At 46.7% G+C, this 16,276-nt stretch overlaps 1 protein-coding gene across 2 annotated transcripts in view; it reads left to right on the plus strand.

Annotated features, from left to right (window-relative positions):
• Nucleotides 1–1,697: 1,697 nt before the first annotated feature.
• The window catches only part of TTLL11 (tubulin tyrosine ligase like 11), a 43,802-nt gene continuing 29,223 nt past the window's right edge, over nucleotides 1,698–16,276 (plus strand). The window contains exons 1-4 of one of the 2 annotated variants that reach the window (XM_066580279.1): nucleotides 1,698–1,805; nucleotides 3,410–3,551; nucleotides 10,011–10,110; nucleotides 10,217–10,350. In XM_066580279.1, coding sequence (XP_066436376.1) covers nucleotides 3,522–3,551; nucleotides 10,011–10,110; nucleotides 10,217–10,350 — 264 coding nt within the window. In that variant the 5' untranslated portion in view covers nucleotides 1,698–1,805; nucleotides 3,410–3,521. Of the gene's footprint in view, nucleotides 1,806–2,376; nucleotides 3,552–10,010; nucleotides 10,111–10,216; nucleotides 10,351–16,276 lie in introns of those variants that run through there. The other variant, XM_066580278.1, reaches the window with a different exon arrangement.

The raw sequence follows: 16,276 nt of genomic DNA on the forward strand, positions 1-16,276 counted from the left end.
GAGGGGTACAGAGTATATATTCCTGACATGTATCACTAGGGGAGGGGTACAGAGTATATATTCCTGACATGTATCACTAGGGGAGGGGTACAGCGTATATATACATGACATATGTCACTAAGGGAGGGGTACGGAGTTTATATACATGACATATAACACTAGGGGAGAGGCACAGAGTATATATACATGACATATGTCAGTAGGGGAGGGGCACAGAGTATATATACATGACATATGTCACAAGGGGAGGGGTACAGAATATATATACATGACATATGTCACAAGGGGAGGGGTACAGAATATATATACATGACATATGTCACTAGGGGAGGTCACAGAGTATATATACATGACATATGTCATTAGTGGAGGGGTACGGAGTATATATACATCACATATATCACTAGGGGAGGGGTACAGAGTATATATACATAACATATGTCAGTAGGGGAGGGGCACAGAGTATATATACATGACATATGTCACTAGGGGAGGGGTACAGAGTATATATACATGGCATATGTAACTAGGTGAGAGGTACAGAGTATTTATACATGACATATATCAGTAGGGGTGGGTAAAGAGTATATACATGATATATGTCACTAGGGGAGGAGTACAGAGTATATATACATGACATATGTTACTAGGGGACAGTACAGAGTATATATACATGACATATATCACTAGGGGAGGGGTACAGAGTATATACACATGACATATGTTACTAGGGGAGGGTACAGAGTATATATACATGACATATGTCACTAAGGGAGGGGTACGGAGCATATATACATGACATATATCACTAGGGGAGGGGTACAGAGTATATATACATGACATATGCCACTAGGGGAGGGTACAGCGTATATATACATGACATGTTACTAGGGGAGGGGTACAGAGTATATATACATGACATATATCACTAGGAGAGGGGCACAGAGTATATATACATGACATATATCAGTAGGGGTGGGTAAAGAGTATGTATACATGATATATGTCACTAGGGGAGGGGTACAGAGTATATATACATGACATATGTCACTAGGGGAGGAGTACAGAGTATATATACATGACATGTTACTAGGGGAGGGGTTCAGAGTATATATACATGACATATATCACTAGGAGAGGGGCACAGAGTATATATACATGACATATATCAGTAGGGGTGGGTACAGAGTATATATACATGGCATGTTACTAGGGGAGGGGTAGAGTATATATACACAACATATGTTACTAGGGGAGGGGTACAAAGTATATATACATGACATATATTATTAGGGGGAGGGGTACAGAGTATATATACATGACATATTTCACTAGGGGAGGGGTACAGAATATATATACATGACATGTCACTAGGGGAGGGCACAGAGTATATATACATGACATATGTCACTAGGGGAGGGGTACAGAGTGTATATACATGACATGTCACTAGGGGAGGGCACAAAGTATATATACATGACATATATCACTAGGAGAGGGGTACAGAGTATATACATGCAGTATATATGTGTTAGGAGGTAATGCGAGCACAGTATACAGCCCTATTGTTATAGCCCTGTGTGGTCACATGACACTTCCTCCGTCTTCGCGCTTCTGGTTTTGACCCTCTGCGGCTGCCGTACGGTTGCGCTGTCAACCAGACCCAAACAATCCGGCGTGTGGGGGCGTGGCCGCGGGTGATTGACAGGCCGGTGATGAGTCTGTCTGGGAACCTGGGAGCAGGGGAAGCTCCGGGCCCCGGGGGGCCACACAGGGGAGCTGGGAGGGCAGAGCCGGGCGTGAAGGTAACCGGAAGGCGGGGAGTCACGGGACTTCACCATGGAGCACGTCAGCCGGGGAAAGAGGGAGGAAGGAGCAGGGACAGGAGGAGACAGGCTAAGCCCGGGGGGCCACAGCAGCTGCCAGACACTGGGGAGACGGGAGGCGGGGCTCCTAGTGCTGATAGTGGGGGGAACCCCAGTGAGGGGACACATTATGGGGTGACACCGGGTGTGGGGGCTGATAGTGGGGCAATGCCGGGTGTGGGGGCTGATAGTGGGGCAATGCCAGCTGTGGGGGCTGATAGTGGGGCAATGCCAGCTGTGGGGGCTGATAGTGGGGTGACGCTGGGCCGTGAAGCTCATAGTTGGGGGACGCCAGCTGTGAGGGCTGATAGTAGGGAGAGGCTGGGTGTGGGGGCTGATAGTGGTGGGACGCCAGCTATGGGGGCTGATTGTGGGGGGACGTTGGGTCATGGGGCTGATAGTGGGGGGACGCCAGCTGTGGGGGCTGATAGTGGGGGGACGCCGAGTCGTGGGGCTGATAGTGGGGTGATGCCAGATGTGGAGGCTGATAGTGGGGGGACGCCAAATCGTGGGGCTGATTTTGGGGTGATACCAGCTGTGGGGGCTGATAGTGGGGTGACACGTGGGACGGGTGATGTGCCTTGTTGGTCAATTCAGGGATCTAAAGATGAAGAAGCAGAAGCTGAAAATTCTATAATTGGGGATTCCAGGGCTGATGGTGGGGTAACAAGGGGTTCTGGGACTGATGGTGGGGCATCAAGGGGTTCAGGGTCTGATGATCATGTAAGAAGGGGTTCCGGGGCTGATGGTGGGGCAACAAGGGGTTCAGGGACTGATGAAGGGGCAACAATACGTTCTGGGGCTGATGGTGGGGCAACAAGGGGTTCAGAATCTGACGATAGGGTAAGAAAGGGTTTTGGAGCTGATGGTGGGGTAAGAAGGGGTTCCAGAGCTGATGATGGGGCAACAAGAGATTCAGGGTCTGACGATGGGGTAAGAAGGGGTTGTGGTGCTGATGATGTGGTAACAAGGAGTTGTGGGGTAAGAAGGGGTTCCGGGGCTGATGATGGAGTGAGAAGGGGTTCCGAAGCTGATGGTGGGGTAAGAAGGGGTTCTGGGGCTGATGATGTGGTAACAAGGAGTTGTGGGGTAAGAAGTAGTTCTGGGACTGACGGTGTGGCAACAAGGGGTTCAAGATCTGACGATGGGGTAAGAACGGGTTCGGGGGCTGATGGGGGGGTAAGAAGGGGTTCCAGGGCTGATGATGTGGTAACAAGGAGTTGTGCGGTAAAAAGGGGTTCCGGGGCTAATTGTGGGGTAACAAGAAGTTCTGTGGTTAAAGGTGGGGTAACAAGGGGTTCCAGAGCTGACAGTGGGGTGCGATGTTCTCCCGGGGCTGAAAGTGGGGTAACAAGGAGTCCCAGGGCTGATAGCGGGGAGACGTTGCGTTCCAGGGTTGATTGTGGGGTGATGAGGGGATTGGGGGAGACGAGGTACAACCAGCTGTCTCTGCATAGATGCAAGAGGCGTGAGGCAGACAGAGGGAGGCAGGTGGAAGGTAACAGAAGTCCCCGAGCCTCTGATCTTCGGGTATCGGTCCACAGGGGCCAGAAAGGAGTGAGTAATGGTGGCCAAGTAGAGGAGGGCAGAGGGGCGCGCAGAAGACCGGTCACCGTGGACAGCTCCAAGGCCAAGACCTCTCTGGAGGCGCTGAAGATGAGCATCAAGCAGCTCCGGTGGAAGGAGGTGAGTGATGGCTCCTTGCTCACGGAGGACTGTTGACTGTGTACATTGTAACAAACCCTTAGCTGTGAGGAGTGACTCCGGTCACATGACACAGAGGACTAGCGCCAATGTATCCCATGCGACCAATCGATACCTGCCACACCATAATTATTCTGGACAATTTTTTCCCGTTGTCTCATTAAAAACCTGGAGCTCTGGATTGTCAAACTACTAACGACCACTTGTCAGTGAGTATGTGAGTGCTTCTTATGCTCCACCCCTAGTGACGTCATTGAAGGTCCTACAACATATATAGACACAGAGCCCGACCGACAGAAGAACAGCACAGGGCTCTTGGAACGGAAGGACAAAAATAACGAAATGAGAATACAACTAAGCCGTTATTATCTCAGACACAGCTCAGCGGTCCTGACAGAAGACACTGACTTACAGTCACCGCAGAGATCCGGTGGGCTGAAGGACCTGTGGTGATGTCACTGTTGTGGGAGGAGTCATTGTGCAGTTTGATAGAAAGTACTGTGTACTGGATAAACCGACAGCAACTACTACAAGGACCTGTATTGATGTCACCCTCAGGTGATCACCCGTGTGGGTGGAGTCAATAATCACATGACCAGGGGCTCATCACTGTATCCAGGAGTCTGGTAATGTGTGGAAATCAGGATGGATGTGGATGTAGCAAAGCTGTGTGTGTGTGTGATGTGTGTGAATCAAGATGTAGTAGAGCTGTGTGTGTCATGTGTGGGGTCAGGATGGATGTAGTAGAGCTGTGTGTGTGATGTGTGGGGATCATAATGGATGTAGCAGAGCTGTGTGTGTGAATCAGGATGTAATAGAGCTGTGTGTGTCATGTGCTCTGTGTGTAATGTATGGAAATCTATATGGATGCAGTAGAACTGTGTGTGGCATGTAGTAGAGCTGTGTGTTCAATGTGTGGGAATCAGGAAGGATATAGTAGAGTTGTGTGTGTCATGTGCCATGTGTATAATGTGTGGGGTCAGGATGGATGTAGTAAAGCTGTGTGTGGGGATCATAATTTGTGTACCATGTAGCAGAGCTGTGTGTGTGTGTGTGAATCAGGATGTAGCAGACCTGTGTGTGCCATGTGCCCTGTGTGTGGCATGTAGTAGAGCTGTGTTTGCAATGTGTGGGAATCAGGATGGATGTAGTACAGCTGTATGTGTGTAAGGTGTGGGGATCATAATGGATGTAGTAGAGCTGTGTGTGTATTGTGTGGGAATCAGGATGGATGTAGTAGAGCTGTGTGTGTGATGTGTGGGAATCAGAATGGATGTAGAAGAGCTGTGTGTGTGTGCTGTGTGGGAATCAGGATGGATGTAGTTGAGCTGTGTGTGTGTGGGAATCAGGATGGATGTAGTTGAGCTGTGTGTGTGTGGGAATCAGGATGGATGTAGTTGAGCTGTGTGTGTGTGGGAATCAGGATGGATGTAGTAGAGCTGTGTGTGTGTGGCAATCAGGATGGATGTAGTAGAGCTGTGTGTGTGATGTGTGGGAATCAGGATGGATGTAGAAGAGCTGTGTGTGTGTGATGTGTGGGAATCAGGATGGATGTAGAAGAGCTGTGTGTGTGTGATGTGTGGGAATCAGGATGGATGTAGAAGAGCTGTGTGTGTGTGATGTGTGGGAATCAGGATGGATGTAGAAGAGCTGTGTGTGTGTGATGTGTGGGAATCAGGATGGATGTAGAAGAGCTGTGTGTGTGTGATGTGTGGGAATCAGGATGGATGTAGAAGAGCTGTGTGTGTGTGATGTGTGGGAATCAGGATGGATGTAGAAGAGCTGTGTGTGTGTGATGTGTGGGAATCAGGATGGATGTAGAAGAGCTGTGTGTGTGTGATGTGTGGGAATCAGGATGGATGTAGAAGAGCTGTGTGTGTGTGATGTGTGGGAATCAGGATGGATGTAGAAGAGCTGTGTGTGTGTGATGTGTGGGAATCAGGATGGATGTAGAAGAGCTGTGTGTGTGTGATGTGTGGGAATCAGGATGGATGTAGAAGAGCTGTGTGTGTGTGATGTGTGGGAATCAGGATGGATGTAGAAGAGCTGTGTGTGTGTGATGTGTGGGAATCAGGATGGATGTAGAAGAGCTGTGTGTGTGTGATGTGTGGGAATCAGGATGGATGTAGAAGAGCTGTGTGTGTGTGATGTGTGGGAATCAGGATGGATGTAGAAGAGCTGTGTGTGTGTGATGTGTGGGAATCAGGATGGATGTAGAAGAGCTGTGTGTGTGTGATGTGTGGGAATCAGGATGGATGTAGAAGAGCTGTGTGTGTGTGATGTGTGGGAATCAGGATGGATGTAGAAGAGCTGTGTGTGTGTGATGTGTGGGAATCAGGATGGATGTAGAAGAGCTGTGTGTGTGTGATGTGTGGGAATCAGGATGGATGTAGAAGAGCTGTGTGTGTGTGATGTGTGGGAATCAGGATGGATGTAGAAGAGCTGTGTGTGTGTGATGTGTGGGAATCAGGATGGATGTAGAAGAGCTGTGTGTGTGTGATGTGTGGGAATCAGGATGGATGTAGAAGAGCTGTGTGTGTGTGATGTGTGGGAATCAGGATGGATGTAGAAGAGCTGTGTGTGTGTGATGTGTGGGAATCAGGATGGATGTAGAAGAGCTGTGTGTGTGTGATGTGTGGGAATCAGGATGGATGTAGAAGAGCTGTGTGTGTGTGATGTGTGGGAATCAGGATGGATGTAGAAGAGCTGTGTGTGTGTGATGTGTGGGAATCAGGATGGATGTAGAAGAGCTGTGTGTGTGTGATGTGTGGGAATCAGGATGGATGTAGAAGAGCTGTGTGTGTGTGATGTGTGGGAATCAGGATGGATGTAGAAGAGCTGTGTGTGTGTGATGTGTGGGAATCAGGATGGATGTAGAAGAGCTGTGTGTGTGTGATGTGTGGGAATCAGGATGGATGTAGAAGAGCTGTGTGTGTGTGATGTGTGGGAATCAGGATGGATGTAGAAGAGCTGTGTGTGTGTGATGTGTGGGAATCAGGATGGATGTAGAAGAGCTGTGTGTGTGTGATGTGTGGGAATCAGGATGGATGTAGAAGAGCTGTGTGTGTGTGATGTGTGGGAATCAGGATGGATGTAGAAGAGCTGTGTGTGTGATGTGTGGGAATCAGGATGGATGTAGAAGAGCTGTATGTGTGTGATGTGTGGGAATCAGGATGGATGTAGAAGAGCTGCGTGTGTGTGTGATGTGTGGGAATCAGGATGGATGTAGAAGAGCTGCGTGTGTGTGTGATGTGTGGGAATCAGGATGGATGTAGAAGAGCTGCGTGTGTGTGTGATGTGTGGGAATCAGGATGGATGTAGAAGAGCTGTGTGTATGATGTGTGGGAATCAGGATGGATGTAGAAGAGCTGTGTGTGTGTGATGTGTGGGAATCCGGATGGATGTAGAAGAGCTATGTGTGTGTGATGTGTGGGAATCAGGATGGATGTAGAAGAGCTGTGTGTGTGTGATGTGTGGGAATCAGGATGGATGTAGAAGAGCTGTGTGTGTGTGATGTGTGGGAATCAGGATGGATGTAGTTGAGCTGTGTGTGTGATGTGTGGGAATCAGGATGGATGTAGTTGAGCTGTGTGTGTGTGATGTGTGGGAATCAGGATGGATGTAGTTGAGCTGTGTGTGTGATGTGTGGGAATCAGGATGGATGTAGTTGAGCTGTGTGTGTGATGTGTGGGAATCAGGATGGATGTAGTTGAGCTGTGTGTGTGTGATGTGTGGGAATGAGGATGGATGTAGTAGAGCTGTGTGTGTAATGTGTGGGAATCAGGATGGATGTAGTAGAGCTGTGTGTGTAATGTGTGGGAATCAGGATGGATGTAGTAGAGCTGTGTGTGTAATGTGTGGGAATCAGGATGGATGTAGTTGAGCTGTGTGTGTGTGATGTGTGGGAATCAGGATGGATGTAGTAGAGCTGTGTGTGTGATGTGTGGAAATCAGGATGGATATAGTAGAGCTGTGTGTGTATAAAAATATAGTTTAAAATGCGCCTCTCATGCTATTTTAAAAAACGCTGTAATAGCTTAGTTATAAGTGGACTTACCCGGTGCTCGAAGGGTTAATCCGGTGATAAGGAGTCAACCCCTCTGCACCTGCTGTCCACGTTTGCCTTTAGACAGTTTCTTGCTTCTCCATGCCTTTTTCTTTTTAGGAGCGGCGTCCGGGGATTCCTGGATCCGTGCTTGCAGGCACGGTCAGAATGAGCAATGTACGGAAAGATGAAAACAGATCCCGCGCCGTAGAAGAAACTAATCTCTTTTTATTCTTGATTAAGCAACGCGTTTCGACACAATTATGTCTAGATCAAGCTTCCATAAACAAATATATACATACAGATATAAATAGTCGGGTTACTCACATCGTGGGACGCTCATCCTTGGAAAGAAGGATTTTGGGGGAGTGTCCAAAGAAAAGGAAAAGTCAAAGATTCTATTGGATGCTTAGAAGATGAAAATGGTGAATTGGTTAAAAATAATGTTGAGGAGGCTGAACTTTTAAATTCCTATTTTGTATCTGTTTTCTCTCAGAAAGTAGATGTAACGTCAGCTGATCTTCCCTGTGCTTTTGAGGGAATACAAAAATGCAGGCTATCTATAAGCAGAGAGATGGCAAGGGAACACTTAGCTAACTTAAATGAATCCAAGTCTCAAGGTCCAGATGAATTACATCATCGGATACTAAAGGGAGCAGCAGAGGGAATTGCTGAACCACTCACTAATTTTTGAAAATTCCTAGAGAACAGGAGAAGTCCAAGAAGATTGGAAAAGGGCAAATGTTGTCCTTATCTTCAAAAAAGGGAAGAAGGTGGATCCAGGAAACTACAGGCCTGTAAGCCTGACTTGTATACCGGGAAAGATCTGTAAACAAACTATTAAACAGCATGTATGCAAGTACTTGGGTGAAAATGGAGTAATTAACCAGAGCCAGCATGGGTTTGTAACAAACAAGTCATGCCAGACAAATCTAATTTCCTTCTATGAAAGGAATCATCGACTGTATTAATCAGAGAAATGTGGTAGTATAGTGTATGTTGACTTTAGTAAAGTATTTGATAAAGTATCTCATATCATACGTATTGAAAAAATTACCAACTATGGGATTGACAAGGCAACTGTAAGGTGGATTCACAACAAAAAAAAATGGGAGGAATTGGGCTAAGCAGCAGCACATGTGAAAAAGACTTGGGTATACTAATAGATCATAGACTGAACATGAGTCAACAATGTGATGCAGCAGCCAAAAAGGCAAACACAATTCTGGGATGTATTAAGAGAAGCATAGAGTCTAGATCATGTGAGGTCATTATCCCCCTCTACTCTTCCTTAGTCAGACCTCATCTGGAATACTGTGTCCAGTTCTGGGCACCCCACTTTAAAAAACGACATCAACAAACTGGAGCAAGTTCAGAGAAGAGTTAGCAAGGTGGTGAGCGGTCTGCAAATCATGTTCTATGAGGAATGGTTAAAGGATCTGGGAATGTTCAACGTGCAAAAAAGAAGGCTGAGAGGAGACTTAATAGCGGTCTACAAATATCTGAAGGGCTGTCACAGTGCAGAGGGATCAGCCCTATTGTCATCTGTACAAGGAAAGACCAGAAGCAATGGGATGAAACTGAAAGAGAGGAGACACATTAGATATTAGACAGTGAGGGGGATCAATGAGTGGAACAGGTTACCACAGGAGGTGGGGAGTTCTCCCCCAATGGAAGACATCTGTCTGGGATGATTTAGTGATCCTGCATTGAGCATGGGGTTGGACCCGATGACCCTGGAGGTCCCTTCCAACTCTACCATTCTAGGATTCTATGAGTGCAGCTCTGGAGTATAGTACAAGATACAACTCATGATCAGTGCAGGATCAGTAATGTTATGTATGTGATGAGACATGGTAAGTTGCCAGGCACTGCCAATGCCCTGTGATTCTGCTATTATATCATGTCTTATACCCCAGTCACATCCAAAGTTGCAAACAGACTCCCACTGTTACATCTGTTATACTATAGTCACCTCCAGAGCTGCAGTCACAGTTCTACTGTTAACGATTGCCCTGTACTCCAGTCCCATCAAGAGCTGCATTTACAATTAGACTGATTTCTTTCTTAGCTCTTGGGCTGCTCGACTTTTAGGCTAGTTCAGCATCTGCACGGAGTACGCTCTGCTGCACTGCATTGTGGGGATGTAGTGAGTACACCCAGGCAGATGGAGAGTTTGTCCACTTAGTGTACCCCTATTAGTCGCTGGACTTTGGAGGGGCTTGTGTGGCGATCACTGATAACTGAGCTGGGAATGTAAGGGGCCTGTGGATGGCCCAGCACACAGCAGCACAGATGATTTCAGGAAGCGGGTGGTGCTGGTGGGGGGGGGGGTGATTGCTCTGAGCGGGGGAGTCGGAGTGTTTTGGGTTTATTGTCCACTCGTTGTCTTTCAGTTCCCCTCGGGGCGCCGCCTGCCCTGCGACATCTACTGGCACGGGGTGTCCTTCTATGAAAGTGAAAATCTCTGCTGTGGTCAAGTCAACAAGTTTCCAGGTACCAGAGGGTGGGGGGTATATGTCATGGCGGGACCCCGTGACGTGAGGGTCACTATGTGGAAGCAGCTCTTGAGTTCTGACCCTCCTGGTTTCTTTCTTGGAAGGTATGACGGAGATGGTGCGCAAGATCAACCTGAGCCGCGCGCTGAGGACCCTGCAGGAGCTGTATCCGGAGGAGTATGACTTCTACCCCCAATCATGGATCCTCCCTGAGGAGTATCCCATCTTCACAGCAGAGGTGAGTGTCAGCTCTTGGGCCTCCTCTCTCTGGCGGGCAGTGTCATGTTCTTACATCAGCAGTGCGCAGAACACCGTTGAGGGGTACAGGTGGCAATGAATGTGGGGTGCAGAGCAGAACATCACACCCGGTGACCTGAGAAGTCACATATCTATACTGCAATGTGATGTCCCAGCCAGACTTCTCAGCAGTAATGTGACCAGCAGGTGGCAGCGCAGACCAAGAAATCTCCCAGAGTTAGCAAGTATTTCTGCAGACTATTCCATGGCTTCCATGTGTGAGGATATATGTCTAAATACACTGACAGATATACAGGGGATTTGGAGTGTGAGGATATACTAATTGTATATATGTATCATATACTGACAGATATATGGGAGACAGGGGTATGAGGATATATTCGCTGTATTGAGTATCATACACTGACAAGTATACAGGGGTGTGAGGATATATGCATTGTGTATATGTATTATGCACTGACAGGTATATGGGAGACAGGGGTGTGAGGATATATGTATTGTATTGTGTATCAAACACTGACCGGTATACAGAGGGGTGAGAATATATGCATTATTTATGTGTATCATACACTGATGGGGTGTGAGTATTTATGCAGTCTCCCCGTACACTGCGTTGGGTGAGAGGTTTCGGTTCCAGTGATCCGGGGTAATGTCTTTCGGCTCAGGGACGTGTCACCATCGTTCCCCCCCCCCCCCCCCCAGTCACTGATCCTAAGTTTGTGATTACAGATTTTTGAAGCTCGTTACAATTGTCGCCGTTGCGCCCAGTAATTGGTTCCGGCCTTTTGTCTCTTAATCGTCCTGGTGCTGCTGGAAGATGCTGGGGGTGATGTGACGTGGGGGACAATAGATGGGACAGCAGGGACCAGATGACTGGTTGTCGCATATATATTCACGGCCGTGTTCTAACTTGTCCTTTGTATGTCTTGAGATCCCAGTTGTCCTTCTGGCTCCTCTTTACTCATTGGCTGCATCTGTCTGGTCCAGAGGAGCTGTTCTATAGGAGCATCCAGTGCTGGAACCATCCTGCTCCAGCAGTTACAGGGTTAAATAAGTCTTATTTGCTACTATGACAGCTGCAGCGCCACATACACCCTACTAGTTGTAGGACGCTGCGCATCATAAACTACAGGACAGGACTGTAAGGGGGGCAATAAGCGAAAAAAAGAATGCATGTAAACTATTAAAACAAGAAGGCAGTGAAGAAGCGCTAAAAACATACAGGGAAGAAAACGAATTATGTAAGGAAAAGATCAAAACTGCCATGGTGGAGGCAGAAAGACTGATCGCCAAAGAGAACAAAAATAACCCTAAACTATTTTTCAATTATATAAACATTAAAGGATTTGCACTGAGAGCGCTGGCCCTTTAACAAATAATGCAGGAGAAACCATAGAAGATGATGGGGGGGAAGGCAAATCTATTAAATAGTTTTTTCTCAAGTGTATCCATGAAAGGAAAAAAAACTGTCACATGAGATGCAGGGAGATAAAACGAACCCCCCGCTAAATATTACCTGCCTCACTCAGGAGGAAGTTTAGTGCTAGTTAAAAAAGATTAAAATCAACAAATCGCCGGGTCCAGATGGAATACACCCAAGGGTTCTAAGGGAACTAAGTGATGTGATAGATAGACTCTATTGAGACTGGGATTCTACCACTGGATTGGTGTATTGTCAATGTGGTTCCAATATACAAAAATGGGTCAAGAAGTGAGCCTGGTAACTACAGGCCGGTAAGTCTCACTTCAATAATTGGAAAAATATTCGAGGGGTTTCTGAGAGATGCCATCCTAGAATACCTCAAGGAGAACACTGGAATAACTCCTCACCAGCATGGATTCATGAGGGGGCGATCATGTCCGACCAATCTGATCAGCTTCTACAATGACGTAAGCTCTAGGCTGGACCTGGGAGAGTCTATTGATCTTGTATATCTGGATTTCTCTAAAGCATTTGGCACCGTGCCGCATAATAGGCTCATATATAACATGAGGCAGCTCGGATTGGGTGAAAACGTGTGTATCTGGGTAAAGAACTGGCTCGGAGATAGAAAGCAGAGGGTGGTAATAAACGGTTCATACTCTGATTGGGCCACCATTGCTAGCGGGGGGCCACAGGGCTTAGTATTGGGCCCCATTCTGTTCAATATATTTATCAATGACCTGATAGAGGGGCTGCACAGTAAAATATCAATATTTGCAGATGATATGAAATTATACAAAATAATTAATACAACGGAGGACAATGTGCGGCTACAAACGGACCGAGATAAGCTGGGGGCTTGGGTAGAAAAATAGCAAATGATGTTCAATATTGAAAAATGTAAGGTTCTGCACATGGGCAAGAGAAGCGGATGTCACCAATATACACTAAATGGGGTACTGCTAGGGAAAAGTGAGATGGAAAAAGACCTGGGGGTACTAGTGGACTGTAGACTTAACTGGAGCAACCAATGCCAGTCAGCTGCTGCTAAAGCTAATAAAGTATTGGGGTGCATTAAAAGAGGTATAGGGGCGAGGGACGAGAACATTATCCTTCCATTATATAAGGCACTTGTCAGGCCTCACATGCAATACTGTATACAGTTCTGGTCACCGGCGCTCAGGAAAGATGTTACAGTGCTGGAGGGGGTTCAAAGAAGGGCGACTAAACTAATACATGGAATGAAGGGACTAGAATACCCAGAGAGGCACCAAAACTGGGATTATTTACCCCGGAAAACAGACGGCTAAGGGGCGACCAAATAACTATGTATAAATACATGAGGGGACAATACAAGGATCTCTCCCATGATCTGTTTATACCCAGGACTGCGACGGTAACGAGAGGGCATCCACTACGTCTAGAAGAAAGCAGGTTTCATCACCATCATAGAAGGGGGTTCTTTACTGTAAGAGCAGTGAGACTGTGGAACTCTCTGCCCGAGGACGTGGTGATGGCAAAATCCATAGAGGAGTTTAAGAGGGGACTAGATGTCTTTTTAGAGTGCTGTGATGTTACAGGATATAGACATTAACCCCTTAGTGACCGCCCCATAGTCTTTTTATGTCCTGGCTTTGTAGGTTTTAATCCTCAAGGCCGTAAAAACACTCCAGCCCTGAGGATTAAAGCTGCGGAACTGTGGATGTGACAGCTCCCTACTATCGGCTGCTGGAGGTAGTCGAGAGCATGAGGCTGTCATGGCGGGGCCACAGTGTACAACCCCTGTTTCACGCAATCACCATTATCTAATGGATAACAGCAATCGCATGAAAATATACAAAAAGTAAAATAAAGTTAAAGTTTCAGCTCCCCACACAAATCAGATCCATGAGGGGAGCTGAAACTATTCACCTCCGTCCTCCACGATGTTCTGCGGCGTTCTGGTTCTTTCAGGACCTGACACAGTCTTCTGCGCATGTGCGCCAGATGTAAAATGTTAGGCGTATGCACAGAAGGCCTGGGAGCCCCGGAGATTCAAAATCTCCTTGCTCCCGCCTAGCATGGGTAGCCAAAATCAGGGAGATGTCAACGGGAGCCGCTGTATGCAGTTCTCATTTACATGATCACCGTTATCCAATGGATATCATGTACAGTAAAAAAAGTAAAAGGAAAAAAAAGTTTAAGTTGCATCTCCCCTCACAGATCATACGACGGGATCTTTATCCGCAGACCTTACCCCTGTTGGCAAAATAGTGGGCGTGAGCGCAGAAGCTGGGGAGGGCCCGGGAAATTTAAAATCTACTTGCACCTGGCTACTAAAGGTAGCTGAGAGCCTGGAGCAGTGACCGAGGGCTGCGGTGAGTGGTGTCTGGTCATGTGATCGCCTTTATCCAATGGATAATGGTGATCACATAAAAGTTAAAAAACAATTAGTTTAATGCTCCTTTAGGTTTGGGCCCCGTTATGCATTCAGACATAAGATTAGAGCCACAATGAGTATGTTTCTGAACACGGGACAAACAGGGAAATCCGTTTTAGGATGCAAATCCTCATTTTCATGTACACTATAGAAAAAAAATCCTGTCTTTAAAATATCATATTTAGTAAAGAGAAAAAATAAAATTTAATTTCTTTGCAAATTGCACTAAGTCTTGAAAAAAAGCTGTGGGGTCAAAATACCCCTGACCCCCTCAGTGAATGCATTAAGATTAGGGATGAGCGAGCGTACTCAGAAAAACACTACTCGCTTGAGTAATTTGCTTTATCCGAGTATCGCTGTGCTCGTCCCTGAAGATTCGAGTGCCGGCACGGAGCGGGGAGCTGCAGGGGAGAGCGGGGAGGAACGGAGGGGAGATCTTTCTCTCCCTCTCTCCCGCCCGCTCTCCCCTGCTCCCCGCTGTGACTCACCTGTCAGCCACAGCGGCACCCGAATCTTCAGGGACGAGCACAGCGATACTCGGATAAAGCAAATTACTCGAGCGAGTAGTGCTTTTCCGAGTACGCTCGCTCATCTCTAATTAAGATATGTATTTTTTTAAATGGGGTTATTTGTGGGGGTATCCGTTATTCTGACACCGATGAGACTTTGTAATCTTGGCTTTCTGTAGGAAAACAAACTGTTCCTCAAAATGTAATTAATGTTAAATTTGTACATCTCCTAAATGGTTAAAAAAAAACTAAAGTTTTTCAAATGGGCTTCCAAAATAAAGTAAACAGATGGAAATACATATCTTATAAAATTTGAACAGTACATTTGCACATATTTGAGATATTGCAATTGAAAATTTGAAAAAAAATTACATTTTCTTTCAAAATATTGCTAATTTTTGTGCTTTTAATAAATATACATAAATTCTATTGGTCTATTTTTACTACTTAAATGAAGTACAATATGTGGCGAATAAACAATGTCAGAATCACTTGGAAATGCAAAACCTTTACGGAGTTATTCTATGTTAAAGTGACTCATGTCAGATTTCCAGAATTTGACCTGGTCATTAAGGCAAAAACAGGCTTGGTCACAAAGGGGTTAAATAACCATTGGGGCTGTTAATCCGGGTCTTAGCGTTAGGTACTTTCACACGTTGATCCAGGGATTATTGTGACTGCAATTATGGAGTTGGGGAGGAATTTTTCCCCCCAAATGGGCTAAATTGGCTTCTGCCTCATTGGAGTTTTTTTTGCCTTCCTCTGGATCAACAAGGGGGAGTGGAAACAGGCTAAACTAGATGGACATGGTCGTCTTTCAGCCTAACATACTATGTTACTATGTAGAATATCCGTGCCCTCCTGGAGGCGTGTCAGGGAGGGGCTACTACCCTGTGATGTCATTCTATAAGTAGGAAGTGAACACACTACTACCCTGTGATGTCATTCTGTTTGTGGGAGGGACTGACACACTACTACCCAGTGATGTTATTTTATTTCATGGGAGAGCCTGAATATACAACTACCCGGTGATGTCATTCTATACGTAGGAGGGGCTGACACACTAATACCCACTAATGTCATTCCATAGGTTGAGGGAGATAACACACTAATACCCAGTGATGCCATTCCATAGGTTGAAGGAGATAACACACTATTACCCAGTGATGCCATTCTGTTTGTGGGACAGACCCTGCATCATCTGCACCGACCCATGCTGCTAAGCCTTCTATTCATCCGGATTCATTTTGGAAATGGTGGTTTGGGTTTCCGACTGGCTGCTGCATATTGGCCTGGTCCAGCCCAGTGTGGGCTCACTAAGGGTGCTATTGGTACAAACTCTCTGCTGTATTTGTAGCATCCCCTACGGAGACACGTGACATGGTCCCCTACGGAGACACGTGACATGGTCCCCTACGGAGACACGTGACATGGTCCCCTACGGAGACACGTGACATGGTCCCCTACGGAGACACGTGACATCGTCCCCTACGGAGACACGTGACATCGTCCCCTACGGAGACACGTGACATCGTCCCCTACGGAGACACGTGAC

The sequence above is a fragment of the Eleutherodactylus coqui genome, chromosome 10, assembly GCF_035609145.1.
Source record: "Eleutherodactylus coqui strain aEleCoq1 chromosome 10, aEleCoq1.hap1, whole genome shotgun sequence".
NCBI classification, from domain to species: Eukaryota; Metazoa; Chordata; class Amphibia; order Anura; family Eleutherodactylidae; genus Eleutherodactylus; species Eleutherodactylus coqui.